Here is an 18,061-nt window from a genome sequence, read left to right as displayed (position 1 = left end):
CAGAAAATGTATACTTAATAATTTGGAGCTCTAGAATAGTAGAGAGGAAAGAGACCTTACTTCCGAAATTACTCTGGCTCATGACTTCAAGCCCCTCAGAGTTTTAGTTGCTCTCATCAATAAAGTGAGGACACAGCCTGCCTTCATGGGGTATAGATGGGGGAGATTAAATAAGAGAAGCTGATTTTCCTCACCTTTAGTTTCAATTCTGATGGATGAAGTCTCTCTCCTTTTCTGGAGCTTGAGTCTGTTGTTTAAATTATTTAAGAATGAGTCCATCTTTTGAGTGGTGACTACTAACATTGAAGCAGTCACCTCTGTTTTCCAGAATGCCCATGGCCGCCTTTTATATCGAGTTGTTCCTTAGGACACTCCCTAGGGTAGTCTTTTTTCTGTTTTGTCATCAGTCTTTTTCTTTAAAAAGCTTCCTAGCTGATATTAAGTATGGAAAAGACAAAATCTTACATGAGGGGTTTGAGAATGACCTGAATATTGGTGACCAAACTTTCCAATGGGAAACTGTTATCAGTGACCCATCTATAATAACAGACTTTCCTGTGCTTTCCAGTAAACCCAGCCCGAATCTTTTCTGGTGCACCCAAACTGATACTTAAGGAAACAACACTGCCAAATTTCCACATTTGCTGTGTGCTAAACCCTGAGTAGACTTTATAGGTGGCTACTCTTTCTCAGTATACTGAAAATATATTTTGAGAATAGAGAACTTCTATTGTATTATGAGTTATTAATGCAAATAGCAATTTGATTGTAAATTACATTAAGTTTATAATTGAGTATGGTATTCAAGTGAATTACTACTTAAGATAAACTTGTTTATTTTTCTTCTGTTGGGATTATGCTTGGGTATGCATGTTTTACTTTATTTTTAAACTAGACATAAGAGACGATCAGCAAAATGAGAAGATTGTAAGCAGGTTACATCTGAGGTAATATCAGTGTGTTGTAGTGGTTCAAAGCATGTGTGTGTTTGCAAACTGAAGAATACATAGGTACAAAAAGATAAGTTGTATGGTATGGCAAAGTAGAGTGCAAATAGTTGTAATAACCTGAGTGCTAGTAAGAGTGTTTGAGTTATAAGCAGCTAGTTGAATTTGAAGATTTTTTTACAGATAGCAGTTATATTAGCTGTTTTTAAAACTACAGTTTAACTTTCTTACTGTCCTTAGTTTGCACCATTTTCTGTGGTTTATTAGGGCTCCCTTGTTTTTAGTGTCCTCTCTCACACCCACCCACCGCCAATCCTAGATCTTTTGGATAGAATGCTTTGAAATGTTGAATCATAGGCTGGGCGCGGTAGCTTATGCCTGTAATCCCAGCACTTTGGGAGGCTGAGGAGGACCGATCACAAGGTCAGGAGTTTGAGACCAGCCTGGCCAACATAGTGAAACCCCGTCTCTACTAAAAATACAAAAACAGCTAGGTGTGGTGGCGGGTGCCTGTAATCCTAGCTACTCGGGAGGCTGAGGCAGGAGAATCTCTTGAACCTGGGAGGTGGAGGTTGCAGCGAGCCAAGATTGTGCCACTGCACATCAGCCCAGGTGACAGTGCGAGACTCCATCTCAAACAACAACAACAACAACAAGAGAAACGTTGAATCGAAAGCCTATTCAGAAAGCTCACTGGTTGCTTTTCATGCAGGAAAAGAATCCTGATACCTCTTTGCATTATCTAGGTTTTACTTTTCTACTTCATAGAAAAAAAAAATCTGAAGGCATTGAAACAGCTGTGATAACATGATAGATTAACTAGATTTTACTGCTGCCCCAAATTCTTGGACCATTTCTTGAGAGTGGATGTTTAATATGTAGAGATACTGATGATATAACGTTGTTCCCAGCATTGTAACATATACTCAATGCTCCTTACACAGTGTAATCCTCATAGTAACCCTTCTGAGGTTACTACGTTGGTCCCATTTTGTAAAGAGGGAATGGCAGTTCAAATAAATTTGCTTGAGGTTGCTGACTGCCTATATATATGATGAGGTTGGAACTGAGCCCAGGCTTGCCTGACTGTACTCCATTCTGCCTGCTCTGAAGCCCTTTTGCCACCGTGTATATACCTCCCTTTCTTTACAAACTCAGGCTGTTCATAGAGTACAGTGGTTCTCAGACTGTTTGGTTTCAGAACCTGTTTATACTCTAAAACATTATTGAGGGCTCCAAAGAGCTTTTTTTCAGACTGGAGTACAATGGTGTGATCATATCTCTTTGCAGCCTTGAATCCTGAGCTGAAGCAATCCTCTTGCCTCAGCCTCCTGAGTAGCTGGGACTACAGACATGCACCACCAAGCCCAGCTAATTTTTTTTTTTTTTTTTTTTTTTTTTTTTTGGTAGAGAGAGAGTCTCAATATTGCTCAGGCTGATCTTGAACCCCTGGGCTCAAGTGATCTTCCCACCTTGGCCTCTCAAAGTGCTGGGATTACAGGCATAAGCCACCACGACCAGCCTAAAACAAATGTTTGAAAAACATTTATTTTATTAAAGAAATAACAGTAAACCCACTCCACAATAGCATAACATTTTTATGAATAATAACTATATTCTTTAATACAAAAAATTTAATGAGAAAAGTGGCATTTTACATTTTTGCAAGTCTCTTAAATTTCTGGTTTAATAGAAGACAGTTGTATCCGCTTCTGCCTTAAAAATATTGCATTGTTGTTTTGATTTAACTACATAAAGAAGAAAATTCAGTCACATACAAATGTAGTTGGAAAAGGGAGGAATATTCTAGTAGCTTTTTCAAATAGTTGAGGCCATTCTTTTTTAATACTCTGCCAAAACAAGTGGAAGTTTTTTAAAGGTTAGTTGCAGTGTGGAATCAGAAAACATATCAATGAACATTTTATACTCTTAACACTAACATCCATTGGTCTGTCTTGCCTTTTACTCATGCATGATTTTATAACTTGGAAAATATTGACTGAGTTACACAGCTCTTTTAAATATTGGCATATTTCCTTATGGAATATTTTTTAAAAATCAAATTTTTGCTGTTAACCACTGATCTCATCTGAAAAGTCTGTAAGTACTGGGAAGCTGTCAAGAGAAAATTTGCAGATGCAAGTTTTTTTGTTTTGTTTTGTTTTTTGTCTTTTAGAGACAGGGTCTTGCTCTGTTGCCAGGCTGGAGTACAGTGGTGTGATCATAGCTCACAGTGATCCAACTCCTGGGCTCAAGCAATCCTTCCACCTCAGCCTCCTAAGTAGCTGAGACTATAGGCGCTTGCCACCAAGCTCAGCTACTTTTTTTAATTTTTTGTAGAGATGGAGTTTTCTTATGTTGCCCAGGCTGATCTTGAACTGCTGGGCTCAAGCTGTCCTCCTGCCTCAGCCTCCCAAACTGCTGGAATTACAGGCATGAGCCACCACGCCTGGCCCAAGTTTTCCAGTATTCTAGAATTCACCTGAAAACGTAAATTTTATCACAAATACTGTCAGATATGTTCTTTGAAGTCAAAAGTTCACTTTGTTCATTTTTTAGAAAATGTCTACCAGATACCCAAGTCCTATAATCATGATTTTTCTTGGTTGACTTTTGAGTAAAATTGGAGCTCAATGAACAAAGCTGCTAGTTCAGCTCACAACTCAGTTCCAGAAGTGCTTTTCCTCAAGACATGCTTTAGCATGTGAAGAAAGGCTTGTTACATACTTCCTAATTAGTCATGCAGAATAATGAAAAGATGTGTACTCAGGGTCAAGATTTAATGAAATCAGTCATTTTTATTGCTTCATCAAGAACATTCTTAAGTGCAACTGTCTCTGTTTTTTTCCTTTTACTTCAGGTGTATGACAGTGAAGAATACCATTGTGTTCTTAGTTTGGTTCCTGAATTGTGCCAAGGCACCTGCAGTTTTAGTCAGCATTGCTGTTATACCTTCAGGGCAAATAACAACCCAGTGAAAAGGCAAATCACACCTTGCTTGAAAACTGTTTGCTATTTTGCACCCCTGAAAGAGTCCACAAACCATACTTTGAAAATTACTTATTTGGTTTATGATAGAAATATAAGAATATTTGTGAAATTATAAACATATTAGCAAGGAGAGAAGAATGTATTGTGAGCGTGAGTCATCTGTTATTCAGCAAGGTGTGTGCTGCTTAGCATCTAGAAGTTATGTTCAAAAGTTGAACATTTGTTCAGTTCAGATTTAGAAAAAAAAAAGTTGGACAAAACACCACAAAAGGATCATCAAGGCCGGGCACAGTGGCTCACATCTGTAATCCCAGCACTTTGGGAAGCCAAGGCAGGTGGATTGCTTGAGCTCAGGAGATCAAGACCAGCCTGGGCAACATGGCGAAACCCCATCTCTACAAAACATACAAAATACAAAAAAAATTACAAAAAATTAACTGAGTATGGTGACATGCACCAGTAGTTCCAGCTATTTGGGAGGCTGAGGTGGGAGGATTGCTTGGGCCTGGGAGGCAGAGGTTGCAGTGGGTCAGATCACACCACTGCCCTCCAGCCTGGGTGACAGAGACCCTGTCTCAAAAAAAAAAAAATCAAAAACTGCCATTTGAAATGCTGTGAATTGGATGCATAGAGTAATACTACCTTCAAAATGCATCCAGTGCAGTGTTTTCTTAAGGTCCTTAACCTTCATAATAGTTAACTTTGTGAGAAGTAGTTAACTTCTTCTCTCAGAAACCCAGTGTGTTTGGTTGTAAAGGCTGGTGTAGGGAAGAGGGCCAGTTGTAGCAAGCAGAAAGAGCTGGCATGGATATATAGCAGGTGTCACCTCCAGGTAACAATAAATAGGTTCATGGCTTCCTGTGGGGACTCCTGTATTAGAATGTCAGTTCCTCCAAGCTTTCATCAACAGTGGTATGAAAGTTGGGTGCAGTGGCACGTGCCTCCTGAGTCGTCGTCCCAGCTACTCAGGAGGCTGAGCCCAGTTGAGCCCAGGAGTTTGAGGCCAGCCTGGGCCACATAGCACAACCCTGTCTTATGAAGAGGAAACAGATTCAACTCAGAAGACCAGAGAAGATGTATTATCTGCAACTATCAAAGTTACTTATTAATCTGAGAAGCTGAAGGATAAAGGATTTGATAGACTGTATAATAATTTTTAAGTTATTGATAAAGGAATTGATTGTGGATCACATGTACTTTTGCTGGAATAATAAAGCCACACAGGAACTTTTTAGATTGTGTGGTATTGTGGAGGAGGGCCTAGGATTCAGGAGCTTCAGTTTTAGTCATAATTCTTCCATTAACTTACTGTGTGAATTGGCTAAATTATTTAATCAGTAGAGCTTTAATTTCCTTCTCTGTAAAATTATAGGATTGGACTACATTTCTAAAGATAATCTAACTTCATGCATCAGGTACAGTCACATGCATGAAACACCCAAGTAAATTATCTGGAGAAATTTTTGCACTTTCCCTTTTACTACATTTAAGGATTCTTCTGAAAACAAAGAACAAATTCACTAGGAATTACCATTAGGCACATACCTGCCTCCTGGCTTGCTCTGATGTTGTTCTTAACCTTTTCTGATCCAAAAGGCTTATAAAATAGTGTATTTTGTTGCTTTAGTGGGGTTTTGATTATGTCAATGAAAAAAATAAGCTCCTGGAAGATAAGGGAAATTGACAGTTCTATTAAGAACAGGATGTTTTAAATTATATTTAGAATGAATTGTATGAATTGTGTACCTTGGGACACACATCTCATTTGCCATTATCTCCTGAAAAGTGTGTGGATACATAAGCTAAAACCGTTAGGATGCGTGTTTGTGTGTCTTAGAATAAATGATGCACCTAAAGTTCACTGTATTAGCTTTAACAGATGTGCTCAGGTTCTAAGCATAATATTTTTGCCAGTTAATGGTAGCTAAGAATTTTGTTTTTAATTTTCAGAAGGACCACCTGACATGAAATCTGATTTGCTTTCCTCTAGTAATTTATATTCAGATTCAACCTTGGAACAAAGCACTAAGGAAATTTGTCTGTGGTTCCCCACTGATTGTCTTAAAATTTTGTTTTGTAACACACGAGCATTGTTTTTTCTTTAGGATCTCTGGGCTACATTTGGATCACTTCACCAAATCTAAGTAGATTGAACTATCTACTTCTTTATGTCTTGGAACTCCTTTTTAAATATGAAGACCTTCCTTATTGTTATTCAGAAAGCATATTGTTACTGTGTATATATAACTAATTTGTACTTAAATACCTTTATCTTTTCTTTATTTAGAGATACCATATTTGTTTTCTGTTTTGGTTTTCTGTTAAAGATGCCCTTTTTTTCCTCTTAAGAAGAACAAACAACTCTAACGTCTAAACTTAGATAAGGTTTGGGGTTTTGCTTTATTTTAGGCATGTTTCTCCCCAAGGGACACCGCCTTTCTGTTTCAGACAGGTGCAGAAACAGACAGCTCTGATGCTGGTGCTCTCCAGCCTCCTCCCCCTCCCCATATCAGACTTCGTGCATTCCACTATAAGGGCTTTGAAAAGTGGGACTGCATTGAAAAGGGTACAGCTTTACTGGTTACTGGTTTGTTCAGAAAGAGTCTACTAGTAGACCCTTTTAAGTGTTTATTAAAAGAGGATCTGTAATCTCTTTTAAAGCTTCTCTTACTTATACTGAAAGCTGTCCAAGTTGTTTTGCAATTTTTCATTTGTACGCAAACTAGCACATTTTGAATCTGTGTCATCTAAGATGGCAGTTTATTTTGAAGCGTAGCTGTCAATCATGTAGCAAGCCAATATTTAAATAATTGCCTGGGTTAATTGCTTTTCTTTTAATTATAGAAATGAAACAGTGCTTTAATTTAATTTTGTTGTATTAATCCCTTAGCATGGCTGAAAGTAGTGCTGTGAACTAAGCTAATTTATCCCAGCATTGCACGTCACCAAAGGAGAAACTTATTTGGCCCTGTTTTTTTTTTTTTAATTTTTTTAGGAAATTGACTCTTCATGTACATTGTTTATGTCATGAATATATATTAATCTAGGTGAAGGCAGAGATAGTTATTAAAATCAGTGTTCTTTTATCATGACTGTGAGAAGTATGCTTAGTCTGGTAGTTTTCCTTGAGGCAGATTGTTTTGTAGGTTGACTGAATTAGTGAAAAAAAGAATTAAACAGTTATCTACTTGGTATTTCTCTGCTCTTGAGTACTAATTTACAATTTTTGAAGATAATAAATACCAAATCATTGCAGAGTTTTTTCTCAACATTTAAGCATATAGCATGTCACTTGGGATGCATTCTGACTAATACACGGATCTGCTGAATGATCTCATTACCCCTCCCTTTAGGGCATCATCATCTAATGGTGATGCCCCTTCCCTTGTCTTTCAGGTACCATTCCTGGAGACCCTTTACTTTTATCAAACAGTCTTCCTTTTACTCTCCCCAATGTTTCCAGAGAGGTGTAAAAATACATGTTTCTGTAATACAATAATATTGAAGCATCTCTTTTTCTTAAGTCACAAATAGTCAATTCTGACATCTAGTAATGTAGTCAGTTGCTCATTTTGGTTAATTAAGATTTACTGTTTATGTTCCATTCAAGTGTATCATTTTTGAAGAATTAAAATATACAAACATATATGTATTAACTTTTCTTTAGCATTGATTGTCCTTATTGATTAATAAAGTTCTTTCAATCCATTAGAGTTTTTATGTTACAGTCAAAGAATTTTAGGCCTGGTAGAGCTTTCTGATAAAAACTGCAGCAGTTTGAGATATTTAATTCTACATTGAATTAATCTTTATTTGGTTTTGAGGCCTTGTTTTTAAACAGATGTGAATCCATGTTTGAGAAAGAAATAACTGACTTTGCATAATTAAGCTTTCTGTCTGTTTTCCCCTTTAATTTACTTCTGGAGCAGGTATTCTCTAGAATTCAAAAAGCTTTTGTTATTTTTGAAATTTTGTATTAGTGAATAATAGTTCTCTCCTGAAGTTTCCAATAGAGAATAAAATAAAGCTCATAATGAATTATAGGTAGTCACATGAGCTAGATTGAGTTTATATTTTTTGCTTTTAACTAAGTATGCATGTATGTATACACATAACACACACAAGTTACCTTAGAAGTTCAAAGTAAGCAGCCCTGGATCATAAACTGTTGTTTGAGTAGCACTTTATAGTTTGTAAAGTGATATCTGTTCTTTCTTAGTCATTTACATAGCCCTGTGAAGTAAATATCCTTATTAACCCTAATTTTTTGGATGATAAAATTGGAGATCAAAATGGTTCAGAGATTTGTCTGATGTAGTAAAACTGAGACTCAACCCTAGATCTTTGTACTTACGTCTTCCCTCTTAGCAAATTTAATGTTTTTTAAAATACCTTAATGCTTACCAATTTATTTGTATTTTCTCTACTAATAATTCTTCATGTGCTTTATGGAGATTAATTACTCAGAGACATCCTGCGTAGAGCACACTTAGCACATAACTCAGCACATTTTGAGCACCTAAACTGCTTCTAGGACAACCCTAGTGGGATAGTCACAGGCACCAAAACTTAACACACCCAGGCATGCAGAATCGTGCACTGCCCAGGACAGATATGATTCCTGCCTTCCTAGAACTTATAAGGTACTGTGTGGAGCCGGCTAGGAAGGCAAATATGAAATAATTATAGTGTAAATAATGCAGTTGAGTGTGGTAACTGGCGCAAGGCCGGATAGAGCACAAAGAAAGACTCCAACAAGCTTAAGTGCTTACCTAGCCTGATGGTCAAAGAAGGCCTTTCTTGTATGAGCAGGAGTTACTGAGGCAAGAGATGGGTAGAGAGGAAGGGGAGGATTGCTCTGGGAGAGGAAATAGCCTATCTCAAGGCCTTGAGGCGAGAGTTACCATGGCATTTTCAGGGAACTAAAAGAAGTTGAGGATGGGAACAGGAATGAGGGTTGGGAGAGAGTAGCCGAAATGAGCCCATTGAGGTAGGCCAGGCCAGGACCAGGTTATACAGGGTCTAGTAAGCTATGTTTGGCATTTCAGATTTTATCCTGAGCCATGAGAAACCATTGAAGGTTTAAGTGGAAGTGATCACTCTGACTGTAGAAAATGGACTGGAACAACAGCAGAAATTGGGAGACTATTTCTAGTCTCCCACGCTAGTTAAGAGACTGCATGGTAGTCATCCAGATGGGAATGATATAGACTGGATGGTAACAGTGGAAATGAGTGAAGTAAAGTGATGGATTCAAAGGGTGTTTAACAAGGAAGATCTTTATGAAGATACAAGAGCAAAGGAGGATTTAGTAGTAAATTAAGAACAGGTATAGAAAGGAAGAACGTGCGTTTTCTAGATATGAGTTTGGAAAGACCATGAGAGCTCTCCAAGCAGAGATGCTAAAGAAGGCATTTGACTTTATGGGTCTTGTGCTGACAGAGGGAAAGTCTGGGCTGAAATTAAAATTAGAAACACTTGTGTCATGGGAACTGAGAAGATCAATCACCTTGAAAGAAAGTAGGGTGAGAAGACCTATGACCAAGTTTTAAAGTACAACATTTTAAAATTGAGAGAGACTGATGAGTCAGAGAAAATTGAGAGAAAAAGTGTTTCAATGATAGATTTGTTTCAGTAGGATTTTAGGGATTATCCTGCTTTCCTTCAGATTTTCCCGTCTGCTACTTGGTGTGAAGACTTTATGAATATTTATAAATACTTCCATAATTAGAGATAACTGGCTTATAATGCAAATGCCTCTTCAAACAACTCCTTGATTGGTTAGTCTTATTGAAAGTTTTCAGCAAAACAGAACATCAGAAAACGCTTTCCACTCTCAATTGGGGGAACTTGGAAAGCAATGGGAAAAAGCAGGAAGCCTGTGGATGCCCAAAGTGTTAAAAGCATTAGTCAATGGTTGGAGACCAAAAAGGAATCCCTTTTAAGTTAGTTGTGGAGAGTGACTTTGAGAATCAAGTGAAATAAGGGAACGTGAGACATTCTGTAAAACAGTGAATTGTTCGTTTTTATCCGACGTCACATAGTGAATGAGTAGTAGAGTCAGGGACCCAGGGGATGGGGTTGGATGAGGTGCAGTCAGCTGCTCTGGTTGGTGTGGATACATCTTGATTTTGTATTTTGGATGTGTGCTGTTGCCCTACCACCTTGGTTTGCAAAACAACTAGTATGGCTAAGAAAGTAATTGTTCTAGATGAAGGAGACTTCCAGATAATAAAAAAAGTAAACAATTGAGCATTTTTAATGGCATAGTTTTCTTTTTCTTTTCTTTCTTTCTTTTTTTTTTTTTTTTAACTTTAAGTTCCAGGATATAGCAGAACGTGCAGGTTTGTTACATAGGTATACATGTGCCATGGTTTGCTGCACCTATCAACCCATCATCTAGGTTTTACACCCCACATGCATTAGGTGTTTGTCTTAATGCTTTTCCTCCTCTTAACCCCCAACCCCGACAGGCCTCAGTATGTGTTGTTTCCCATGTGATCTCATTGTGTCCATGTGATCTCATTGTTCAACTCCCACTTACAAGTGAGGACATTAATGGTGTATTCATGTATTTCACATCTTCCCAATCTTAATGAGTTGTATCTTTTTATTTATTCCTTGGGATCATCGTTGTAAGCATGTTACTGTATTATCCTAGAAATGTTCCCTGGGGTTCTTAGGTGGGGTAGGGATGTGTGCCCCTTTAATAAATATTCTAGGACAATTGGTGTTTTACACGCTCTTTCTTCATGGCCTATGTTCATTCTTCCTTATCTCTACACTCGGTGCGTCTGCATCTTGCCACACTCTTGTTCTTACCCTCTCTTCTCCTTTTTAAACCTTGTTGCTTCTTCCCTTATACACGGAACTTGGCTGTTGTTAACTATCGGGGCACTAACTATCAGCGTGTCCCTTTTCCCTCTTTCCTGGTTAGCGAACACACCGGTCTCACTAAGTCTCATGAACCCTTTTCAATTGTCAGTCTTATAGTGGGTGAGTTACTTCTGGATACAATTTTTGGGATTCGAGAGTGTTTAATGCCTGAGTCACTAATCAGAATGCTAGTGTGTGCAAATCTGGCTTCCAAAACCGAATGAGGGAAAGTTCTTTATAGAAAAATCCTAACTAGGCTGGGCGTGGTGGCTCACGCCTGTAATCTCAGCACTTTGGGAGGCTGAGGCAGGTGGATCACGAGGTCAGGAGATTGAGACCACCCTGGCTAACACAGTGAAACCCTGTTTCTACTAAAAATACAAAAAATTAGCCAGGCATAGTGGCGGGTGCCTGTAGTCCCAGCTACTCAGGAGGCTGAGGCAGGAGAATCGCTTGAACCCAGGAGGCGGAGGTTGCAGTGAGCCGAGATGGTGCCACTGCACTCCAGCCTGGGTGACAGAGCAAGACTCCATCTCAAAAAAAAAAAAAAAAAAAAAAAAAAGCAAGAAAAAAGAAAAATCCTAACTAATAAATGCAGAAAGAATGATAAAATTAGAAATTGCTATTCTAGTTCTTTTGTTGAAATAGGCCATCAAGCAATACTAAAATGGTAAAAAGTTTATGGGACACTTTAAATGGAGGGATCAGACTGTCTCCCCCAAACTCAAGTGATTGATAGTAACATCATTAAAAGTGGGGCATGCAAACACTATATGCCTCCTAATATGGTATAGCACAGGGGCCAGCAAACTTTTCCTGTAAAGGGCCAGATGGTACTTATCTTAGGCTTTGAGAACCATGTGGCCTTTAATTGCAGCTAAAAGCAGTCATAGACAGATACATAAATGAGTGAATGTGTGGCTGTGTTCCAATAAAACTTTACTTACAAAACAGGCATCAGGCTGGATTTGGCCCATGGGCTCTAGTTTGTAGACCCCTATTATAATAGGAAGTGCACAGCATCAGATATGAAGTCTTCTTGTCAAAACAATTGAACCTGCATCAGATCAAAGCTCCAAGTCTCATCATACTTTTCAGGAAATAAAGGAACAAGTTAAATGACATGTACAATCCTGACTGTGGGACATTCTGTAGGACAGATAAGCTGGTTTCTCAAGTAAATCAGTGCATAACAAAGGGGGTGAAAGAAGCTCCTTTGTGGAGGGAAAAGAATCAGATGTAATATGTAGACTTGGAATTCCTCATCGTAAAGTAGATCTTTGAGATAATAGGGGAAATTTAAAAATTTGATGATTTTACTCCAATAAACAAGTATAGAGTAGGTGAGTGGAGATAGATGGAACAGTTGGCAAAATGTTGATAATTGTTGAAACTGGATGGTAGATACATGGGGATTTATTAATCTCTCTACATTCTATATGCTTGAAATTTTTTATAACAAATTGAAGTAAAGTTGAATGTACCCCAAAAAGTGTGTGAGTCAGTCGGGGAGAGGGGTTGGCTGCATAGAAAAATAGGGAAGACTCAAATGGCAAACATTTTTTCTTATAGTTAGAGGAATTTTTGTTTTTTATTACTGGTAGTGCTCATTTTAGTAGTAGTACTTCCTTTATTTTCTCACATGAAATTCCTTCCTCCACTTTAAAACTAACGTTCTTATTTTCACATTTTAATTTCAGATGGAAGTCCCTGATTGCAAGTGCCACTGGTATTCATTGTACCACTTAGATTTTGTTAAGAAACAGAAACGGAATTACTTTACTAAACTGCTTTGTGATTACACAGATAGACTCTGGGAGTTTGCTAGCACCTTTTATTTTAAATTATGAACAAGGAAAAAACAAAGAAAATAAACACAAAAATTTAGACTTTTTAAAATGACTTAAGGGAGAAGCAAGTCACACAATGAGTTTGAGATGCAAAGCAGCGGATCAGAACAAATAGCTGCTTACATGAACAAATCAGTGGGATGTGAAAATGCATCACCGTAACCTACATTTTTTTCTACCAAGAGATTTGCAGCTGACTATCGGGTGACTCATTCCTATGCTTGGGGGTGAGGTAATGCTATTGTGAGGGGTGATGTCATCTCTGTACCTGAACTGCATGCATATATTGCTTCTGTGGCTCTCAAGGAAAAGCTCCATCTGCTTTCACATATGCAGCCTGAAAGACTTGACAAGATTGGCACAAAGGTCAACAGCCATATGTATGACTCATAAGCAACCAATTAGTGAAGAGCAGCTATGTAAAAGTGAACTTTTAAAATCATAATCCAGAAATATGACATGATGATTCATTATTGAATCATAATGCCTTGTTGTTTGTGTTTTGCACTTATTGAGTTAATGCTGTTGAGCATTTAACTTTTAAAATAAGGCAGTTTTCTCAGTATGGTCAATCATACCAAGTCTTGGTTCTTTAAACTATATTTTTAATTGAAGATAAGGTTGGTTGGTCAGTCTGTTGGTTGATTGGTTGGTTTTACTTTTGGAGAGGGCAAAAATGGATTTTATTCCATATTGGTTTGACAATTGATTTTTGCACTTAGGAGACATTGTATTCCCTAAGGACCCGCTACTGCTTTAGAGGAAAAGAGGTTTTTAATGGAAGAGGAAATAAGTCAAAAGAAATGCTATCTGTTTACTGCAGACACACTTACTCCTCTTCCTCTTTTAGTCATGCACACCTGCTTTCTCTGTTTATACTTTAACCTAATACTACTGTTGAGATGACCAATTAAAATATCTATTTTTAACTTTATTATCATTTGAATCTAGTGTTCTGGTAAATAAATATAGAATATTTAACATAATATGGAGGTAGATAACAGTAAATACTTGATTTTCTATCTGATAAGTAACTCAAAATAGAAGATCATATAGGCTAAATACTACATATTGTTATTATAGGGTATGTGCATACTGTGACCTAAATTTGTTATAATGGCAACTTCAAGTTGGACATTCTACAAAAGATAAAAATAAAGGTTTTAATTTTTGAGAATAAAATTTGTTATCTATTATCAGGAAATAGAAGGAAACAAAGGATAAAATAGTTATGCTAAGACTCCAAGGTAATATTAGGTGAGGTATATACCAATGTCACTTGAGAACTTACTAAAAATCAAATGTTTTTTCAGTAAGAGTAACAGTTAGGAATCTTTAAGTGTCTAGAATTATGGTAAACCTTCATTTAATGGTATGGTCTTGAGTTTGATTATCGAGCTCCTACAAGACTCTTGAGTACCTTTCTTCTGTTTTTAAACTCTTGTTTGGAAATAATTTCCAACTACAGACAGCTGCACAATAAATGTGGTACCAAAAAAACCCAAAAACCCTTATATGCTCAGATTTTACCTACCCCAACCAAGTTGCCTGCTTTATATGCTTGCCCACGTCCTCTTACCCACTGTCACTCTTCTCCCCCATTCCCTCATACACACTTGTTTTTCTTGAAATATTTGAGGATAAGTTAAATATGCATCATGGCCCTTTACTCTTAAATACATCAGTGTATGTTTCCTAATAGAGATATTCTCTTATGTAATTACAAAAGTTATAAGTGTTACCAATTTATGTTAATACAATGCCTTACCATCCATATTTGAGTTTTGTCAATTGACCTAATAATATCCTTTATAGCATCCTCTACCCCAAGTACAGCATCTAGTCTAGGGTCAGATATTGCATTCATTTGTCATGTTAGCCTCTTTTAATCTAGTTTTTTTTTTTTTTTTTCCCCACAACCTTTCTTTGTCAGATATTGACATTTTTGAAGAATATGGTTTCTCTGTTATTTTATTTTTAAAATGGACTTTTCCTTACTTTATGCTTGCCTGATGTTCAGGCTGTGCGTTCTTGGCTGGAATACTACATAGGTGATGAAGTCTGTCTCAGGGCATCTAACTCTCATTGATGATTTTTACTTTGGTTATCCAATCAAGGTGTTATCTCCACTATATAATATATAACTTTTGTTTTTTAATTTCTTGTAACGATAAGTACTCTGTAAGGAGACATTCTAGACCATGTAGATATTCTGTTCTTCATCAAAGTTTCCACCTCAATTTAGCACCATTTCTGACTCTGGTATGACCCAGTCTTTACTGTGATGGTGGCAACATGCTAATTTTTCCAACTCCAGCCCTTCCTTTTCCCTCATATATTATTTATTTTATCTGTTTGCTATTGGTATGAACATGTGAATTTCTATTTTTAAAACTTCAGTACTTAACTATTTTGGTGCTTAATTGTCCCAGATTTGACCAGTGGCATGCCCTCACCCTTTCCAAGCACATCCTTGTTTTTTGAAAGAATAAGATGGTAAAGGCTCATCTTGCATCTACACTGCCCCAGCCCTGGGAATCTGCCGTTTCTCTGAGGAGCCCTGGTTCCTTTTGGTGGAGAATGTAATTAGATAACAAAATTTGGGCACCGGGTATGAGTGCACTACTTTTACAGCCACTGTGTAAACATAAATATAAACATTAGCTGACCTGGTAAGTATTTCTTGGAGGTTCAGTGAACAATTTTTGAGAATATCACAGTGTCTCAGATTATAGTTACAACAAAAAGGAAAGTTAAGGAATGATAGGATTTTTGTCAGCAAACTTACATTGCTAAAATTTTCTTAGATTTCAAAGCAAAAACATACGTGATGCTAGGTTGAAGGCCAGATAGGATTTCTCTCGACAAAGTTGGTACAGAAGGATGTTCCAGAAAGAAGAAATGACATTGACAATGACATAAATGAACAATATCAGTAACATTAAATGTTGTATTTAAATAACCATGCCTGATTTCTACCCATTTGGGGAGAAGTAAAAGACAGGGATGAAAGGTTTATTTAAGGTCAGATTTGGAGGACTTTGAATGTCCTCTAAAGGATTTTGGATCTTTAGGATTTGGGGTCTTTATTAAGAAGATAATAGCTGTTGAAGATTTTTGAATAGTGTCATAACAAGCTTAACTCTGACTCAGAGAGATTAATCTGGAAGATACATAGAAGATTAAGGAAATTTGCAGTTAAGAACTGTAAAGAGGCTATTATAGTAGTTCAGGCAGGAGATAATAAGGATTTGAACTGGAAAATGAAAGAAAGAAGTGAATTGGAATAGTGGCTTTTAATCTGTCTTCCAAAACCCCAGGTTTGGGGCAAAGTGGATGTGTGAGTTGAACACCAAATGAGAACTCTCAGTTACTGTATGCAAGTTTTCAAGTAAGTATCCCTTTAAAGAAAGCAGTCTGCTGCTTAAAGAACAAAAAACTATGTAGAAAAATTTTGTTAACTCTTACTTCTCTCATATTCCTGTTTCCTAAAGTTTTGAGCCTTGATAATCAGGAAAAGAGTTGTATCATTAGTTGATGTAGATCAAATTATGAATTTTTTAAATGCCAAAGGTCAATGTCACAAAGACATGTACTAAAACTCTTACTGAAGAGATAAGATATTCTTGGCCGGAAACCTTGGAATTATCCTGGACTCCTTTCTTTTGCTCATGCCATAAAGAGAATCCACCATGAAATCCTGTTGGCTTTACCTTTCAATTATATCCCAAACCTGACTATCTTAAACAGCTCAACTGCTTATCAACTAATCTCTTACCTTCTGCCTGCTCTCTCTGCCTTCACCCTTGCCTCTCAGCCTGTTCACTTTCCTTACGATTTTTCAAACGTGATGGGTACACTTCCATCTAAGAACCTTTGCAAAACCTGGCCTGACCTGGTTAATTCTCTCATGTTTAAGACTTTGCCCAAATGTTACTTTCTCAGTGGGGTCTACCCTAAGCTCTTTTTATTGATAATCCCCTCTCCACCCCATGCATATTTACCATTCTCCCTTTATCTTGTTCCATTTTTTTTTTAACAGCATTTATCACCTAACATACCCCATATAATTTACTTATTTATTAAGTTGTTTGTCTCATGACACCAGAGTTTAAGCTTCACAAAGGCAGTGATTTGTTTGTTTTGCTCACTGATCTATCCCAGCCATCAGAACGTGCCAGGCCATAGGTAGGCCCTTAATAAGCATTGTTAAAAGAAGGAAGGGCAACTGAGAACACAAAACCAGTAAGCTTACTTACCAGGCTTCTAGCTCATTGCAGATTTGAGAAAGCAAATAAAAGAAAGGATGAGATACTACTTGAATCAATATCTCTAAACTTGTGTTCCTTGGAGCTGCGTCTATGACAGTAATTGGCCTTGATAAAAATAGCCCTAGAAAATACTGCATATATTATCTATAGAAAATCATATTACACATTAACATACTCACGGCTGTAAGAGCTCCTATAGTAACCTCTTCTTGAACTCACTTGATCATAAAACTCTCTTTTGGTAACTCAGCCTACCATTATGGGACCCTTTTGGCCCATGGTAAACTGAGTTTGAGAAAAACCTTACTAGAGTACTATGTGTAGGACCTGGGAGTGATTGGCAGTTCCTTTAAATTACTTCCGGTTGATTGACTGCGCTGCTTCATGTGCTAGTCAGAAGGAGGCTGGAGTACATCAGGATCAAGACTGTAGCTCTTAATTACTATTATTCTTTTAAAGGTAGGACGTTTTTATTTTTCTGGGAGAAATAAAAAAAAAGAATTAATGTTATTGCTCTTTTAAAAAGTTAGCTTCTGTTTTAGGTATTTGGGAATAAGATGATTATTCCTTCCCTGGATGGAGACCTCTTCCAGTGGGACCGAGACCGTGAGAGCATGGAAACAGTTCCTTTCACAGTTGAATCACTTCTCGAATCTTCTTATAAATTTGGAGATGATGTTGTTTTGGTTGGAGGAAAATCTCTCACTACATATGGCCTCAGTGCATGTAGTGGAAAGGTAAGTGAAAATACTGAATTTACTTTGGGGAAATCAGAATAAATTAGGGTAGAAAAAGTAATTTATTAAACGACACTTATTACTAGTTGAGATTTATTGTAATTATTCCCTGAGGTTGTCATTTGTTTTAATAAGAGAACTGTGAGGTAGGAAGGGGAAACTAATAACAGAATAAATGGCAGAGCCAGGAATAGAATAGCAGGAGGAGGAAAATTCATAAATATGATCTACTGTGTCTCAGGTGTTTTGTTTTTTTTTTTTTTTTGGAGACAGAGTCTTACTCTGTTGCCCAGGCTGATCTCAGCTTATGGCAATCCCCACCCCCCACCCCATTTCACACCCCCTCAGGTTCAAGTGGGTTCAAGTGATTCTTGTGCCTCAGCCTCCTG

General features: G+C 37.3%; 1 protein-coding gene across 2 annotated transcripts in view; it reads left to right on the top strand.

Moving 5' to 3' along the window:
• Nucleotides 1–18,061, top strand: part of EIF2AK3 (eukaryotic translation initiation factor 2 alpha kinase 3) — a 73,642-nt gene that overhangs the window by 16,108 nt on the left and 39,473 nt on the right. For both annotated transcript variants that reach the window (XM_008008468.3, XM_037994296.2), the window contains exon 3: nucleotides 17,478–17,672. In XM_008008468.3, coding sequence (XP_008006659.3) covers nucleotides 17,478–17,672 — 195 coding nt within the window. The remainder of the gene's footprint in view (nucleotides 1–17,477; nucleotides 17,673–18,061) is intronic.

The sequence above is a fragment of the Chlorocebus sabaeus genome, chromosome 14 (genome assembly GCF_047675955.1).
Source record: "Chlorocebus sabaeus isolate Y175 chromosome 14, mChlSab1.0.hap1, whole genome shotgun sequence".
Taxonomy (NCBI): Eukaryota; Metazoa; Chordata; class Mammalia; order Primates; family Cercopithecidae; genus Chlorocebus; species Chlorocebus sabaeus.
The sequence above is the reverse complement of the archived record's forward strand: the minus strand, read 5'-3'. Positions and strand labels throughout refer to the sequence as shown.